General features: G+C 48.9%; 1 protein-coding gene across 1 annotated transcript in view; it reads left to right on the top strand.

Moving 5' to 3' along the window:
- LOC135914408 (homeobox protein SIX6-like) overlaps window positions 1–13,504 on the top strand; it is an 87,760-nt gene extending 74,256 nt beyond the window's left edge. The window contains exon 2 of the mRNA XM_065447248.2: window positions 10,682–13,504. Coding sequence (XP_065303320.2) covers window positions 10,682–11,099 — 418 coding nt within the window. The 3' untranslated portion in view covers window positions 11,100–13,504. The remainder of the gene's footprint in view (window positions 1–10,681) is intronic.
- Window positions 13,505–15,960: the final 2,456 nt, after the last annotated feature.

Below are 15,960 nucleotides of genomic sequence, written 5' to 3' on the forward strand. Positions count from 1 at the left end.
TGATTGCGAGGCCTCCCCTCTGCCAGTTGTAGCGAGGACAGTCAGACAGAACGTGTTGGAGGTTCTCCTCGCTACTGCAATCATTATGCAAAGAAAATAAGGAGGCAAACGCCTATGTAGCTGCGCTAACAAGGAAAGAAAAAGTAATATAAACCCAACCTGTTATATGTTATTCCAGGTGATTTCTTTACAGAGAACAGACTCGTTAAAGATCTCCGACATAGCTGATAGCGCAATCCTTTCGTATCAGCTCAACTACTTTAAACAGGTGAACGATATCTCCACGACAAATTGCGGTGTGATGTCAGCTGATTAACGTAGCTTTAGTAATTAAAATTTTGTTCACTTTAGATCGCGTATCCCGATTGCACCGTATTGAAGCCGAGCAAGAGAGAAGCCACGCTCAATTTAGCAGAAACCCGTTATCTTATAGCATCCATTTCAATGAATACGCGCAGTAAATATCCGTGGTCAAATGCATTAGTGTTCCATTTTGCTCTGATCAGCACAGCACTGCATAAAAATGCAGGTCCAATAACTGTTAACCTGAGCATCAGTACGTTTCGCCGCATGCTTTGCAGCCCAAGAAAGGATAGTTATACAGAATAATTCTGACCACCAGGGATTCATCGGCAACCTGGTCACCGCTGGTCCAAGGCCATTGTTGTGGTACCAAACACTACTGCGTTGCAGACACTGGGATACGCAGGTCACCACATGCGGAGGTGACCCCGTTCGCCGCGACATAGTATTGAAGGTCGTAAGATTACGTCATGTCGTCGCTGTGACATTCAGTGTTTCGCAAGAGGACACGACATCGCGGTCACGAAGACGACGTGGTAGATTGCGTATAGGTGGTGTCTTGGCTAAAACCCCAGTTTAGGTACATCCGCCTTTCAATTAACCTTTACAAAACCTGCCATGTAATTCTGTTTATGTGTCTCCACTAAATTTTCGTTGACCTCACTAGACTTTCTGTTGAAATGCAATTCAATTACCATTCATTATGCTTGCAATTGATTAGCCTTCCTTCCCGTAACATCTCTCGGTGGAGGCGTCGCGTCCACGAACCCCGCGATTCGTTCACTCTGTGCTTCTGCAGCACCCGGTTCTTCTCTTAGTATCTTTTTTTTTTGCTTTTGCTTTACTAACTGGTCGAAGCTTTTCTTTAAGCTTCGTCGACCGCAGTCAATTCGCGGGACTCGAGCGTTGCGAAACTGTTATTCTCATCCCCACTTCCCCACAAATCCCATTATGCAGTTGGCTTGTGTGTGTTCAACCTGTTACGCACACCCGCTCCGCAATCCAATTGAACGAACGCTCGGGGGGGTCACGCGACGGAGCCGCCGCTATGAAGTTGCCGGCTTTTCGGATTACGCTTGCAAATCAGCTGCCGTACAACACGCTCGCGCTAGCGGATATATGGATGATTCGAGTTAACCGCTGGATTGCTGCAGGGGCTCGGTGTGTATATCGCTCTTGTGTGAGCGCTCCGCATACATAGACGCGCGCGACCGAAGAACAAACAATGCTAGTTTAATAACAGAATGTTACATATTACTCATTTTCTTCTTCTTTTTTCTTTTCTCAAGCACCGGATATTTATTTATTTCAGTTGAACACGAAGAATAGGAATGAGTGCAGTGTTGCGGTTGGGACGCTGCGAATACTTTCTCTTCCACGAAGCCGTTGATAAGGTGCCGCATGCAGATGCATTCTCGGGTGTTACTATGCACACGGCGTGCTTTGACGGTGCTTCGACAGTGCTACCGTGGTCACGTGATGCGGTTTGTAAAGTCGTACCACGAGATCATAAGCAGGGTTTATTAGCGTTCATTGTCACCATCGTATATCCCGTCACATGATCGTGCTAACACAAAGTGGCTGCTTCATTAAGGTAACGCTTGGAACGTCTCGGGAGTGCCCTAAGGTGACAAATCGAATACGCCATGAGTACCCACGCCACCCGCCACGGCGCTTCGGCGACTATGGCGTTCAGCTGTTGAATACAAGGTCGGGGGTTCGGCGCTCCGTCGCATCGACTGCATGTCGATGAGGGGGAGATGCAAGTATAGGCTCATTTACTTAAGACTTGGATATGCGTACAATATTACATAGATAGAGCCATTTAGCCGTGAAAACGTGTGCAACTTAGTCGTTGGGGTCTATATACTTGCAAATGGTCCTAAACAAGAATAGCGTTCTTGGCAAACATCAGTATTTGAGAGGTTGGATTAAACCGATGCCTATAGCTCGTGGCCCTTCGCACATTTATTTTTTTCTATTTTAGTAACTTCTGCTGTCGAGCTAGTTGGTACGTGGTACATGGTACATGGTACAGTTGCTACAGCGTTTTATTCTGTTGTCCGTATCTTCTGCTGTCGAGCTAGTTGGTACATGGTACAAGGTACAGTTGCTACAGCGTTTTATTCTGTTGTCCGTATCTTATTTCTTGCAACTAGAACCATATCTAAAAGCCCCCTTTTTTTCTAAATACATAATTGTCGAAAAGGCTGCAGCCAGGTTTGCAGTGCGGCTCCATTTTGATGGCACTGGTCGGGAGATTTTTCAGCGGCACCGAAGCTTTTAACCGCCGAGACATTTTTTTTTCTTCTTCTACGTGTTGCTACATTCACATAGGTTTGAATTCAGCTTTGTCTGACGGCTGGCACATTTCAACGTGGAGGGGAGGTGGAAGATTCGAGACCCCATCGTTTGCTTAGCGTGGAGGAAAAAAAAATGAAGAAGAAGAAACATCCGTTATTTTGCTTTTTTAATAGGAATTTCGTGAGCAGCAAGCGTGTCCATGTGCATATCCCATAGGGTAACAGGTAGCGATTCAAGCATGACTGAAAAGGTCAGAATGTATGACCATAATGTACAAGGAAAAAGAGTGCAAATACGGATTAACCCGTCCCTACTTTTGCTTGTATGCGCCTTTCCCGCCATACGTTAAGAAATGGTAGAGTACTCAAGAACGGGGCACTTCACCAACAGGGAGGTTGAAGTCCGCAGGTCGAGACGTTGGCTATAGTCCAGTAATAGCACTGACACATTAGACAACAGCAGGTTGCCATTATCCCTCAAGAGAAAAGTATATAATAGCTGTGTCTTACCAGTACTCACCTACGGGGCAGAAACCTGGAGGCTTACGAAAAGAGTTCTACTTAAATTGAGAACGACGCAACGAGCTATGGAAAGAAGAATGATAGGTGTAACGTTAAGGGATAAGAAAAGAGCAGATTGGGTGAGGGAACAAACGCGAGTTAATGACATCTTAGTTGAAATCAAGAAAAAGAAATGGGCATTGGCAGGACATGTAATGAGGAGGGAAGATAACCGATGGTCATTAAGGGTTACGGACTGGATCCCAAGGAAGGGAAGCGTAGCAGGGGGCGGCAGAAAGTTAGGTGGGCGGATGAGATTAAGAAGTTTGCAGGCACGGCATGGCCACAATTAGTACATGACCGGGGTTGTTGGAGAAGTATGGGAGAGGCCTTTCTCCTGCAGTGGGCGTAACCGGGCTGATGATGATGATTATTATTATTAGATGGGAAACGCAGCAGTCGGTCATTGAGCGATTGATCGATCGATTGGCTGATTTGTCTTTGTATACAGACGATGGGGCGACCTATTCACTGCTAATGCCCACCTCTTACCATAAGCCGCATATGATATGCAATTGACAAGCATACGCAGCACTCTATCATCCTCCCAAAATCAAGGCTCCAAAGAGTAATCAAGTGCAAAAATCTGACGTTCGAAATCACTTTGCGTCGCTTTGGGTTCCACCGCATATGCCCTGCGTAACCAAGAGATTGCACCGAGAGGAAGCCACACTTCCATATAGAATAAGGACAGGATCTGCTAATACACCGGCCTGGTTATTTAAAACGGGGCGAATCAATTCTCCGAACTGTACGGCATGCAACGAGACAGGAGACATTGAGCACTTTTTGTGGTCCTGCCAGCAATTCCAAGATGAAAGAGACACTCTCCTGAAAAATCTGTATAACAAGGACCTTCCGCATGCACGCCTGCGAGACCTTATATTTCCCGAGGGATCAGTTATAGCCCGCAAAGAAACTTCACGTCTCCTCATCGACTTCTTAAGAGAGACCGGTTTGATGGACATATGGTGAAACCCTTCAGCGGTATTGTGCGAGACGCTCGGGCGGAGCAATTGCCGGCCTTGTTCGCCAGGCTAAACCCGCCTGTTGCTACAATTCAGCACCACCACCACCACCACCAAGCCGTAAAAACGTATGTTCTGAAATCGCAGCCTGCTACGTGATCTGTATAACACTGTGCGCGACAGAGTCTTTTGATAACCTGTCGTAATCGGCTCAGGAAAAGTCGGGGAGACAGCGTTACGATAGAACGTGCAGCTATAGCAGTCCGCATGGTCCTGGTTACCCGAGATGTTCGCACCATAAACGCCACAAACCTGAAATGGACAACATTTTGAACGGTATACGTCACCAGTCGCATGCCGTGAAAATGGACGGACACAGCGGACAAAGACGACGCAAGAAAAAAAAAAGAAAGAAAAGAAGAAGCGTGCCTGAACAAGCGGTTCTCCTATACCGCTCTGCTTGTACCTCTCATTCATTTTTTTTCTTTCTTTCTCTTCGTATAATTGTTTGTCTCTCTCTGTTCCCACGTCGCGCATATATGCACCTATACCGACGCACCCAGTCCAAAGCGCGCCACTTCGCGGCAAACACCTACCTCCCCTCTCATTCCACGCAACCCGTATTATGGGCCCGGCGTTGCACAGTGTTCGCCTGCTTCACTGGCGGCCGCTTTGCGGCGCATCCGCTGTCCACAGCCCGAGGCGTCCACTACACGGCAGGCGCGATGCTGGGCATCGAAGCAGGAGCTGAGTTCGAGGAGCGCTGCTGGGGGGGGGGGGGGGGGGTGTCGCTTGCAGACAATGCTCCGGGGGTCATTTCCCTTTCGTTCTCGGAAGGCCGCGCGCGCGAGCTCGCGTTCGCCGCGTATGTGTGCCTTCACGCCTGAATGCCGCACGGAGCGCCGACCGGTCTCGCAATCTATCGAGAGCGAGCGATGGTGAGCGACCATAACCCCGCGGCACCTCTCCCGCTCGCCCCCGTCTCTCTCTAACTTTGCGGCAAGCGCCCTCAGGGGGGGGGGGGGGGGGGGGGGGCTAGAGGCAGGGAGTCCTTGCGCTTCTCCAGCGTTTTGTAGATGTTGCTTTCAAGTGTGTGCAGTTGATCGTTTATGGTGCTATAACGCTGACCCGGATGATGAGTGTGTGTACTGAACTTGAAATTAAACGCTAGCGCAGTTCCTGGTGCCGCCTTCGTCACTTGAGTAAAGGGATCTGTCCCCCCCTCTCCCTCTTTTTTTTTCACCTTTCTTTTTTTTTCACGCGCCTTTCATGAGTTCGTTTGACACCATCGAATATCGTCCATTTCTTTCTTTCCTTTAAGGTTTCACTTCTTTTCGTAGCTCGGTTCAGTTGTCTGCGGCATCATCGGGAGAATTCTTCAATTATGAATTCTGCCTAATCAGTAACGGTACGTTTCATAATTGTGCTCATGAAGATAGACACGCAGTGGCGGAAGCGCACGGCGTGCCAGCAATATCATAAGGGGCACTATCAGGCTCTCAACGTCGCAATTTTCAAACCTTCGCGCACATAATATGCGTGTGGAGAATGGCACGAGAGCGACGACTTACTTGCGTGACGTGTCGGCAACTGCAAACAATCGCGTGGCACAATAATGCGCATATGCGGCATACGCTGCAGTCACGTGAGTCCTATACGCAGGCGCGCAGCCGTATGAGGGCACACACACACTGGCCGAGTCGACGTGATGGCAATCTCAGCTTCTGGGAGGATTTCCGGCCGGAAGTCCGAGTGACCCGCCCACTGAGGCTCACACTACTCTTATGTATTTGTGTGTGTGCGTTTATCTGTTTTTACTTTTTTTTGTCCTGAGCACACGTTCTTCGCTATGGCTGTTGTTTTTGAGGAACGGCGACACAACTCGAGGGAAGAAAAAAAGAAATCTAATCGGGAATTAAACACCGAAACGAACCACGGTTTGTGGATTATTAAACCCGGGGATAGGGGGGAGGGGGCAAGCAAACGCGTGTGTTAAGGAAGCGGAACAGTTTCGAGGGACGCGTGCTTGTGCGCATGCGCCTGGGGAAAATGAGAACCGAGATTCCTGATAAGCGTTCCCTGTGGCTGCGTATACTCCGAAGAAGACCTGTGAGTTTTCAAGGGGCTCGCGCCTTTGCGTGACGTTTAGTGCTGGGCACTGCTTCAAATCGTGATAGAGGGGAATTGGGAATTAGCTTGTGGGCCTCCGAGAAAACGTATTAGCGCAGAAAGTTAAGCCTACCGTTGTTGAACTTAGCCTTACGCACGTTTACGGTGACTGACCGGCATGCTACGGACTTCGTGTCCTTCTGACGCACTCAGCGTCCTGTTAAGCAGTGCCGGCGCTTTGTTACCGCGTGGACGCCTGTACACTGTAAAATAATTCACCCCCTTAAAAGTGATAAAGGGTGTAAATGTGTCTATAACTCACACCCGTAGGGTGTTATTTCTGCAACTGACACCATAAGGGTGTGAGTTATAGACACATTTACACCCTTTTTGACTTTTAAGGGTGTAAAACATTTTACAGTGATAGTTGTTTTTCTCGTGAATGCCGCGCGCTATGATCGTGTATGCCATGAAAAGCAGTCTACTGTGTACGTGACCTCCGAGTGCCTCCGAGATCGAGCGGAGCACCGCAGGTCCCAGAGGCCATGCTTCTTTACATAGGGACGCAACGTCCAGCGCGTACAAGAGTTCTGAGCAGGCCTACTGGGTTTACGACCATTATGGTGAAAAAATAGCTTCTGTCGTGTTCGTCTATTTGTTGCCCGTCGTCCATGTTGATCGCTGTACACGGTCTTGCGTGTAGTTCACGCGAAACTTTAATATTAGACTATATCTCCTTTTTCGCCTCACCCATGCCTTCGTAAGCGCGCGTATGCAGAGTGTCGTACTTCACGAAAATCTGGTCGGACTATTTATCTGGCTATTCCACTGAATGTTTGCTGGCAGCCTGCGCACTGGTATCCCAACGCTTCTTTGTCGACCATTTCCGATTAGATTTCTTGCAAACGACCTGCTTGGAACACTATAGACCACAATAGAAAAGGGGAAATGAAGCTGCTAATGCCTTTTGCCTATAGACAGTATGTGTATATGCATTATAGTGAGAAAAAATGGCTGTGGCTTAGGTAAGGTTAAGCCCAGGATGCGAAGCATACTAGCCTTTATTTTAGTTGTTGAACCACTGTTTAGCCTGGTGAACTGCTGTTGCTTGGCTATATTTGGTTCGGCTAGACGAAGAAACAACTCATGCATTACTGCTTCGCCTTCAAGAGTGGAACGCGACAGCGTTCCCGTCGACCCGCCAAGGGGTGTAAGACAATGGGCTACAGGGCAGCGACTACGCGCCCCGCATTGGACGCGGTGAGCGTCGAGCAAAGCAGCGTTCGGCGCGGCAACGAAATGTGCGCCTGAGCAAGAGACGCACGCCTTAGAAACAGCTCGTTTCTAAGGCAACACCGCATTCACTAGAGGCGCTTTTGTACCGCTTTGAAGCATCGTACTCGTGGCTCAGTGGTAGCGTCTCCGTCCCACACTCCGGAGACCCTGGTTCGATTCCCACCCAGCCCGTCTTGCAAGAGTTGAGCCAAAGCCACTTCTCCTCTGTCGTGACGTCACGGTGTCACGTGGTTTCAAGGCGACACCGCCGCGCCTGAGGAGCTGGGTTGAGCTCTCGTAATATGCTTCGCATAAAAACAGTCAGTCTGTGAGAAAGCAAGGCAGCCCATTTCTTGTCCACGGAAATTATACAGCCTATATAAGTTTGCCCTCACAAGGTAACGATGTACCATAGAAAATAAGCTTGTTAACAATTTTTTTCCGTATGTATAGTTTGTCTACTTTATTTACAACAGACAATACTGCAACTAAACGTGGACGACGGTTGTGTGCAGATCGCAAAGAAGAATTTGTTCACGCGACGAAGGCTGTGCCCGATGTGACAGCTCCATGCTGCTGTCGCAGTACAAATGAGCTCAGAGCTGGAGGAACAGCCGACAAACACTTTCTGCAGAGTTTGAGCCGAGACCTTTAATCGAGAGATGTACCACCCGGTCGGTCCGTAAGTGGGCCACTGGTGGTGCTGAGCTCGCCACCTAAGGTGCAGTTTCTCCACTAATGCCCAATTAAGGGGTAGCTTTAGCTCGACGCTAACTCCTACCTCTCTCGTGAGAGATAATCAGGAAACGTCCGCTGATTATTTTACGACGGTTCGCCGTCCGTTAATAACGCCGACGTCGCGTACAGGGCGCGATTATTTTGGTAGATGCGGGAGTCGATAGGGGGCGCAAATGGGCTCCCGCAGCCGTACCCGGCGGACACCGCTTATGGCCTCGGATGCAGGTGTATCCATCGTGCAGCAGAAACCCGGAAACCGGGGAGCAGAAGGCCCGCTGACGGACGCGTTATCGACACGCCGATCTGCGTAATCGGTGGGCTCTGTGTGTACGGTAGTGGCTACTTAGGCACAAAGCTGCAGAAAGGGATGTCAAAATAGTGTGTGTATGCGTTCGTGTGTGTGTATGTGTGCGTGTGTGTGTGTGACCTGTCGTATAGAGGAAAAAGCAGACGAGACGGACGAGCTGGTCACGCAAATGAGCAGCTGAACTTTCCATCCAGTTTCGCGGTCGTGCGCATGCGCGTGACGCAGCAGCCCGAGTGGTACCTCATTTGCTTTGCTGGTATACCTTAGAAGTCATTGATCGAATGTACGCATGAATGAACGGCTATAGCTGAAGGTCCCCTCGGCAGAGCTTATGTGTAGAGCAAGCTTGCAAGGTATACTCCGAGGCTCCAGGCTCGAAATGTACCGAATAATGAACCGTTGAAATGGGAGGGCGATACCCGCGGTGACTCATTGGCTACGGCGCTCTACGGCTGAGCACGAGGTCGCGGGTGCGATTCCCAACTGCAAAGGCCACGTTCCGATGGGGATGGTATGAAAAAAAAAAACGCTCGTGTACTTTTATTGTGCACGCTAAACAAACACGTACACGTGGTCGATATACATCTGGAGCCCCAAAGCTCTATAGGGCCAATACGTTGTTTCCTTGGGACGTTGAAACCTATAAACTTCATCTGGGACTTTTTTAAAATGGGAGGGCGTAGCCAGACGATTTTGTTCTTCGTAGAACGTATGCGTGATATTCACTAAAACTGCAACATGAAATTTAGTGAAAATAACAACAATGAAAAAGAAAGCGCTACATAATTCTCATAACGACCTTTGCAAGGGTGTCTTCATGGTTGTTTGTTGTTTCACGCCTTACGGCATGTGAAGCAAGCAGCATGTCGTCCAACTTCTTATCAAGTTTTACAACAGCCGCTGCGAAGTTATGTTGTAGAACTCTGCAGCGTCGCAGTGTACGCGTACTGTTTTCTTTCCTTTTTTCCTTTCTTTTTTTGAGGGGGAGGGGAGTGAAGAGGACGGAGAGGAGTTCTGAAAACGGTTGCACTTTCTACTACGCCTTCTGAGCGGATTCAGAAAAAGCATACCCGAGAGGCTGCCACTTGACATCTGAAAGAGTGTTACATACTCGTTATTTAGGTACCTGTCCTGTCCACTCATAGTTAGAACCTCTACGTAGTGAAACTGCTGGCAATTGAAGGTAATTTTCATCAGTATACAGACTGACTGTGCCCAAATATTGCCATTTTAACAAAGGAATCGCAAGCAAGGTTGTACCGTTTCAAGGGTAGTGCATCCATTCCTACATAGAAGCATACGCGAGACAAACTTGAAAAACATGTTCGTACTTTCTTGTTTGTTTGTTTACTTTTCAGAAATTACAGATAGTTTTGGAACGAGGCAGCTGCGAAACGATCCAATTTCCACAACACCATGTACGCTATAGCGGAAGGTCATTAAAATCCATCCTCGTTTCATGCCTGCTGCGTGCAAGATCGCAAACGATGTTCCCTTGACTCCTCGATCTCTTGACGCAGCGCACGAAATCCTTTTCAAAGGGTTTCTTGTTTCGAGGACTTTCCATAGGCAGCTGCATGGTAGCCGGTCGATAAAAAACACAGGCCTATTTTCTGCATGGTCTTTTCATCGCCGGGGGGTTAAATTAGGTCACTTACAGTCGCATATAATTCTTATATGGTTCGTACGACTTATAGTCATGCTTGCCTTTCCTATTTGTTTACAAAAACGCTCGCGGAGTCCACGCATTCCATTCATCGGGACCACCTTAGCATCAATGACTGCAACGTATTTTTTCAAACCAATCCTTCAATTACATCACCAGGATGCTTGGTGGCGCAGACAAAACGCCTTTATACATGGTTTGACCAGAGGTCTACGCCCCCAGTTAAATAGGTTTGCCGCGATTGCAGTGTAGTACTACGATATTGTGGTAACCTAGGTGCCATTTTCTCCTTTATTTGTGCGTTGTTTCTGCGCTATCTGCTTACGAGGAAGTTCCAATTATACATTGCCGCCTCTTCAACGCGTCCGCCCTTCGAATGGCACAATATAAGATTAGGTAAGCGACAACAACTCTAACAACTCGCGTCTTTGTTTTTCTTCTGCCGCCGCAGGTTGCTTCAGCAGCAGATGCAACAGCAACAGCAGCTCGCCCAGCAGGGCTACGGCAGCTCGAGCAGCACCAGCTCGACCGGCTCCAACCGGAACCACAACCACCACGGCACCAAGAACGGCACTTCCGGTTCTGGGGGCTCGCACCACCACCAGGGCTCCTCGGTGACGTCGGGTGGAGGAACGGGAGGCGGCACCGGCGGCGGCGGCGGTCACCACCACCGGACGTCCTCGTCTTCCTCCGCGGCCGTGGACAGCCGGAGGTCCGCCGGCGGCGGCGTCGGCCCCAAGTCGCCCGGCGTCGGCGATGACAACAGCTGCGGCAGCTACGGCGACAGCTCGGCGGCCCCGAGCTCGCCGACGCCGCTGTCGACCACGTCCGAGTCGAGCCGGAGTCCGAGCCCTCGGCCGCCCCAATGACATGAGGCCCCGCCCGCCCTCATGGCCGGGGCGGGCGGTGGGCTCGCGCTGAACCCCAGCTGCCTGGTCGGCGGCCCCGCGGCTCCGGGAGTGCCGCTCCCGACGGGACTGCCGCTGGCCACGACGGCCGTACCGCTGGCCGACGCGCTGCCGTCGTTCGAGCAGTACCTCCAGTATCTGTTCATGTCCCTGCCCCCGCCGCCGACGGCCTTCTACGCGGCCGCCGCGGCTCACCAGCAGCAGGCGCAGCAGCTGCTCCAGGAGCAGCAGCACCAGCAGCAGCAGCTGCTCAAGAAGCAGGCGGCGGTGGCCGAGACGGACGACGTAGAAGAGAAGGTCGACGTCGTGTCCTCCACGCCGGAGCCGGCGTCGGACGAAGAAAAGTGAAACTAAACGAACTTGTTGTGGGGACAAGTTGGCTGATGCTTGGGAGGAGTCGTTGCAGCGCAAGCAAGACGCGCATAAAGAACGGCAGACGGTGCAGAAGACGGGACAGCATAATCGCCACGGTTCTGCCTTCAGTTCCTCGTGTCATTCTTGTTTGCGCTACGGGTGGCCTCCCGAAAACTTCAACCCCTCGTCGCCCTCGCGTACAGTGGAAGCTTGTATGTTCAAGACTGAAGACTTGGCGGAAAGCGCGAGGATGAAGCGCAAGGACATCTGTGTGTCCTGGACTGGAGAAAGGCCTCGAAGGTGTCCTGCGGTACTTGTCTTCTGCGCTGTGATATATTTAGTGTGTTCGCCCCGATGAACGAGAAAGTCCCGTCTCTCTACCTTCCTCGAGCCTCTTATGGGAAATGTGTGTACAAGACTGACGTCACGCATTCGGGCGTCCGATAAAGTGAGGCGTTCGCACGTGTGTGTCTTGAAGTACAGCTTCACTGGATGAGCGACTTCTCTGCAATCCTGTTCTTTTTTTTCCTCCCTTTTTTGTGTGATGAATATGACTGTGGTGGACTCTCAGACATTTTTCCCCACGCTGGACACACTGAAAGGAACACTCTTGGTGCGAGTAAGCGCATCGCGGTGTCTGTGTGTGCGTGCATCGGCGCGTAGATTTTGCGCATATGTAGCCTGTGCCGCGCGGACGGGTTTAGAAAGAGACATTCACGGGCATGCTTATCTGCATGCGTGTATTGGACGTTGCCCTCCCACCGAAGAAAAAAAGAAAATGACACGGCAACATGGAGCGAGTTGCCAGAAACTCCGCATCGTATTTTATGTGGCTTCCGTGTATAGCCGTGGGGGTTCTTAAGTACTATGTATTTACGCACTGGGCGCCGAAATCGCACTATACGGTGACAGCGTGTGAGAGCCGATTTCAGAGGCTCCTTGAGGTGATTTGTGACTCAGATTAGCTGAGAAGAGTCCTACGAGAAAAGAAAAATCGAAGTGCGTGTTCCTTGTCAGGTATTCTTGGTGGTCATTATCTCCTAGAGACTTCGGGACATTAGTCTCAGGGGTGAGAAGGTGCTCCTTTGATCGTTTGAGCTGCGAGGTCAGCGAAGACTCATCTGAAAGAGAAATTTTAGAATTATTTATTCGGAGTGTTTCTCTATTCGGACTGATCAGGAATCTGAGATTAGCGCAAAAATGCTGCGTCACAATGCCATTGACAAGACGGGAAAAGAAAGCGTTTCACTCTGATCAGTGCATCATAGGAAGCGATCCAATTAAAGGACGTCTCTCACTCGCTGTGTAAGGTATGCGTTATGGGTCATCTTGGTGCAACTGAAAACCAATTTTTTGGCCTTGGCTAAAAACAGAAAAAAACGCGTTTTCCAAAACTGCGGATGGGCAGAGTCATTCTTTCCGAACGGGAGCACCTTCTCACAGCCGATCTGTGACAACATTTTTTTTTTTGTGATCGGTGACCATTGGTATCTTCAGACCGCATCACAGATGCCCTTCTTTACGAGCACTTTGTTCTAATCATTTTTTTTAGCTACAGCCACGCACGCAAGTTAGTCGATACTGTTGTGAATCTCGCGCAACACTTTCGAGACGGTGCTAAAGCCCCTTAAACTTCGTGAGGCAGCGCCACGCTTTGAAGAATTCCGCCTCCTCCTCGCGCGCTCTGTCCGAGTCCCACGCCGCGTCGCTATTGGCCTAATAGCATCATGTGGGCCCTCGCGCCGTGCCTCAGCGCCATTTTCGCTCGAGAAGCGTCTACGAAGTGGCGAGGAGTGCATATTGGCGCCCTTGCTACGCTCGAGCAGTGTAGGCGGCACCACAGTCGAGGAGGGAGCGTGAAAGAGAGCAGAAACGAGGAGGAGCGGAGGCGGAGGAGGAGAGTGTCGCTACTTTGTGAAGTTTAAGGGGATTTTAGACGGTGCGCGTTCATAGCGCGACGATGCCGAGCTCGTGCGCTGCTGTTATACTCCGTCGAAAATGGTCGAAACCCTCTCTCTCTCTCTCTCTTGGAACGTCAAGCGCAGTTTTGGAATGCTACGAACCGCGTGTGCGTACGTCATTGTATGTGTACGGGTGTCCCGTGTCGAACATGCCGTCTTATTGGTTTTCACTTTCATTATTTTGTTTCTTTCCTCCCTTTTTCTGTGTCACAGTTGTGTGATCTTGCAGTGACCATTTCGACTGGGGAAGATAGAACGGACTCGAAAAAAAAAAGCAAAGCTTTTTTTTTATCTGTAGGGGTGCTCGAATACCGAAAATTTCGAACTGAAGATGATTGTTGAAAAAAAAGGCCTTGAAATATGCAATCAATTGATCGATCGATTGACTGATTGATTCCTAGAATTTAACGTCTCAGAGCAACTCTGGGGCTCTTAAAGACGACGTTGTGGGGTAATTCGAATGAATTTTGACCCCCTGGCATTCGTTAATGTGCACCTAAATCCAAGTATACGAGAGTGTTTTTTTTTTCTCGCCCACGTTAAAATGCGGCCCCGCAGCCGGGAATCGAACCGGGGACCTCGTTTCTCAGCAGCGCAGCACCATTGCCACTAAGGTATACTGCGACGGGTAACTATCGAAAGTAACACGAAATTTCTGTTTGACTTCTACTTGTTCAATAAAGGAGCACGTGAAAGAGAGATCGTAAAATGAGGAATTTTTAGTTCCTCAATGCGCACAAACGTCAGTTAGAATTGCGCTTTACTGGGCAGCTTGTAAATTACCACAAAGTGAAAGGTAGCCATAGAAGTTCACCGCAAATGTTTCGCTGGTTGTCTTATGACGGCCACGAGAAATGGCCAATGGGCAAGGCACGTGGATCCTTCCCCATGGCCAGGTGCATAGGCGCCAGTAATCGCAAAAAAAAGCCCACATAATCGGCCACAATAGAAAATCCGTAGAAATCGAATAGCGTATTCTAGAATCGATACACTCGGATTTTAAACAGAATTGTACGACTGCTTTTGGAAATTTTCGAATATTCGCGTACCCCTAATTGTGTTCTTTCTTTTGTTTTCTGCCTGCTTTTTCAAGAAGTGTGAGTGCGTGTCCTTGCTGTGCTTCGATATTCGCATTGTCTTTTTGGTGCTCTGTTGATGGTAATTTCTTTTAGAAACAGTCCTCATATTTCTGTTTTTTGCTGGCTCGAACACGGCGCCTTCCCTTTTTATTATTTTTTTCAATACGGGAGCCAGACAACTGCACAACACTTGAAATATGCCAGGGTCACATCCGCCTGCAAGTCATTCGTACGCTACGAATGAAACTGACAAATACAAATGCGTAGCTGAAAATGAAAATGCTATAGATCCTTTTTTCATCTTTTGTTTTTTCTTAGACGTGTGAACATGGCTAGATTTGGTGCATGTACACAGGTATCATGCGCGAATTCCCGTTCCAGGCAATAGGTGGCTTTGACGCTGTGTTGGATAACCGTCACGGTGAAAAGCTGCGCGTCCATGCGTCATGCGCAAGCTATCTATACTCCGAGATAACCGCTTCGATAAGCCGTACGCGATATTAGGACGAATGCTAAAGCATGCTGACTGACGACTGCGGTTTATCTCGATCCATCAAAGGCTGTCACGGTTCGGGTAATCGTTTGCGATCGAAAGAAGGAATGATTCGAAAGAGAAACACCGCATTCAGTGCTATTTTGTCACTTCTGCATCTATTTTCTTTTTATCGAACCCTCTGTGGCATGCCACAACTGAAGATGCGTGATGAGAAAATGTTAAAACAACACCAACATTCTCCGTTATGAAGAAAGTTTCGTTTGAGCGCGACAATTATTTGAACTTGGCTCCATTAAGCGGCGATATGACTAAGCTAAACTATTCGGGGTGTACTGGCCGGAGATGTTTTGGGCCAGTTTGTGGAAGCAATTTTTGTACATTTACAACATATATTATCCCTTGTAATCACTGTATAAAAAAATATAGTCGCGGACGACCTTTTTTCTGCCGTGTGAAAAGAGATGTAACGAAAGGAGGTGTATACCTGTCGAATCCTTTTGCTTTCCACCGATAAATTATGTGGTGCAGATAAGATAAGTGCAATAAACACGTATCGTGTTGCAAAGCGGCGTTTCCGCGTATGTACAGAGGGGTGCACTGTAAAATAAGTTGCACCCTTATTCACTTTTAAGGGTGTCAATTTTTTTAAAGTGCAAGGATGCGCGTAAACACTCAGTCGTTTGTGAGGCGATGTCGTAATACAATCCTATATTTACGGCACCTTGGACTTCACTGTGAATATAATTATTTTGTGTTTCTTTCATTTCGCTCTCATTGTATAGAATACAGGGGTGTCGGGGCTTACAGTTTCGTCAAAAGTTTCGAATCCATCCCGCGAGTGTGACAGGATCCCTTACAGAAAATTTACTTACTTATTTAATAAAAAAATCTGCAGGCATTTCTGGGAAGTCTCTAGAATGTATATAGACTGC

The sequence above is a fragment of the Dermacentor albipictus genome, chromosome 7 (assembly GCF_038994185.2).
Source record: "Dermacentor albipictus isolate Rhodes 1998 colony chromosome 7, USDA_Dalb.pri_finalv2, whole genome shotgun sequence".
Lineage (NCBI taxonomy): Eukaryota > Metazoa > Arthropoda > Arachnida > Ixodida > Ixodidae > Dermacentor > Dermacentor albipictus.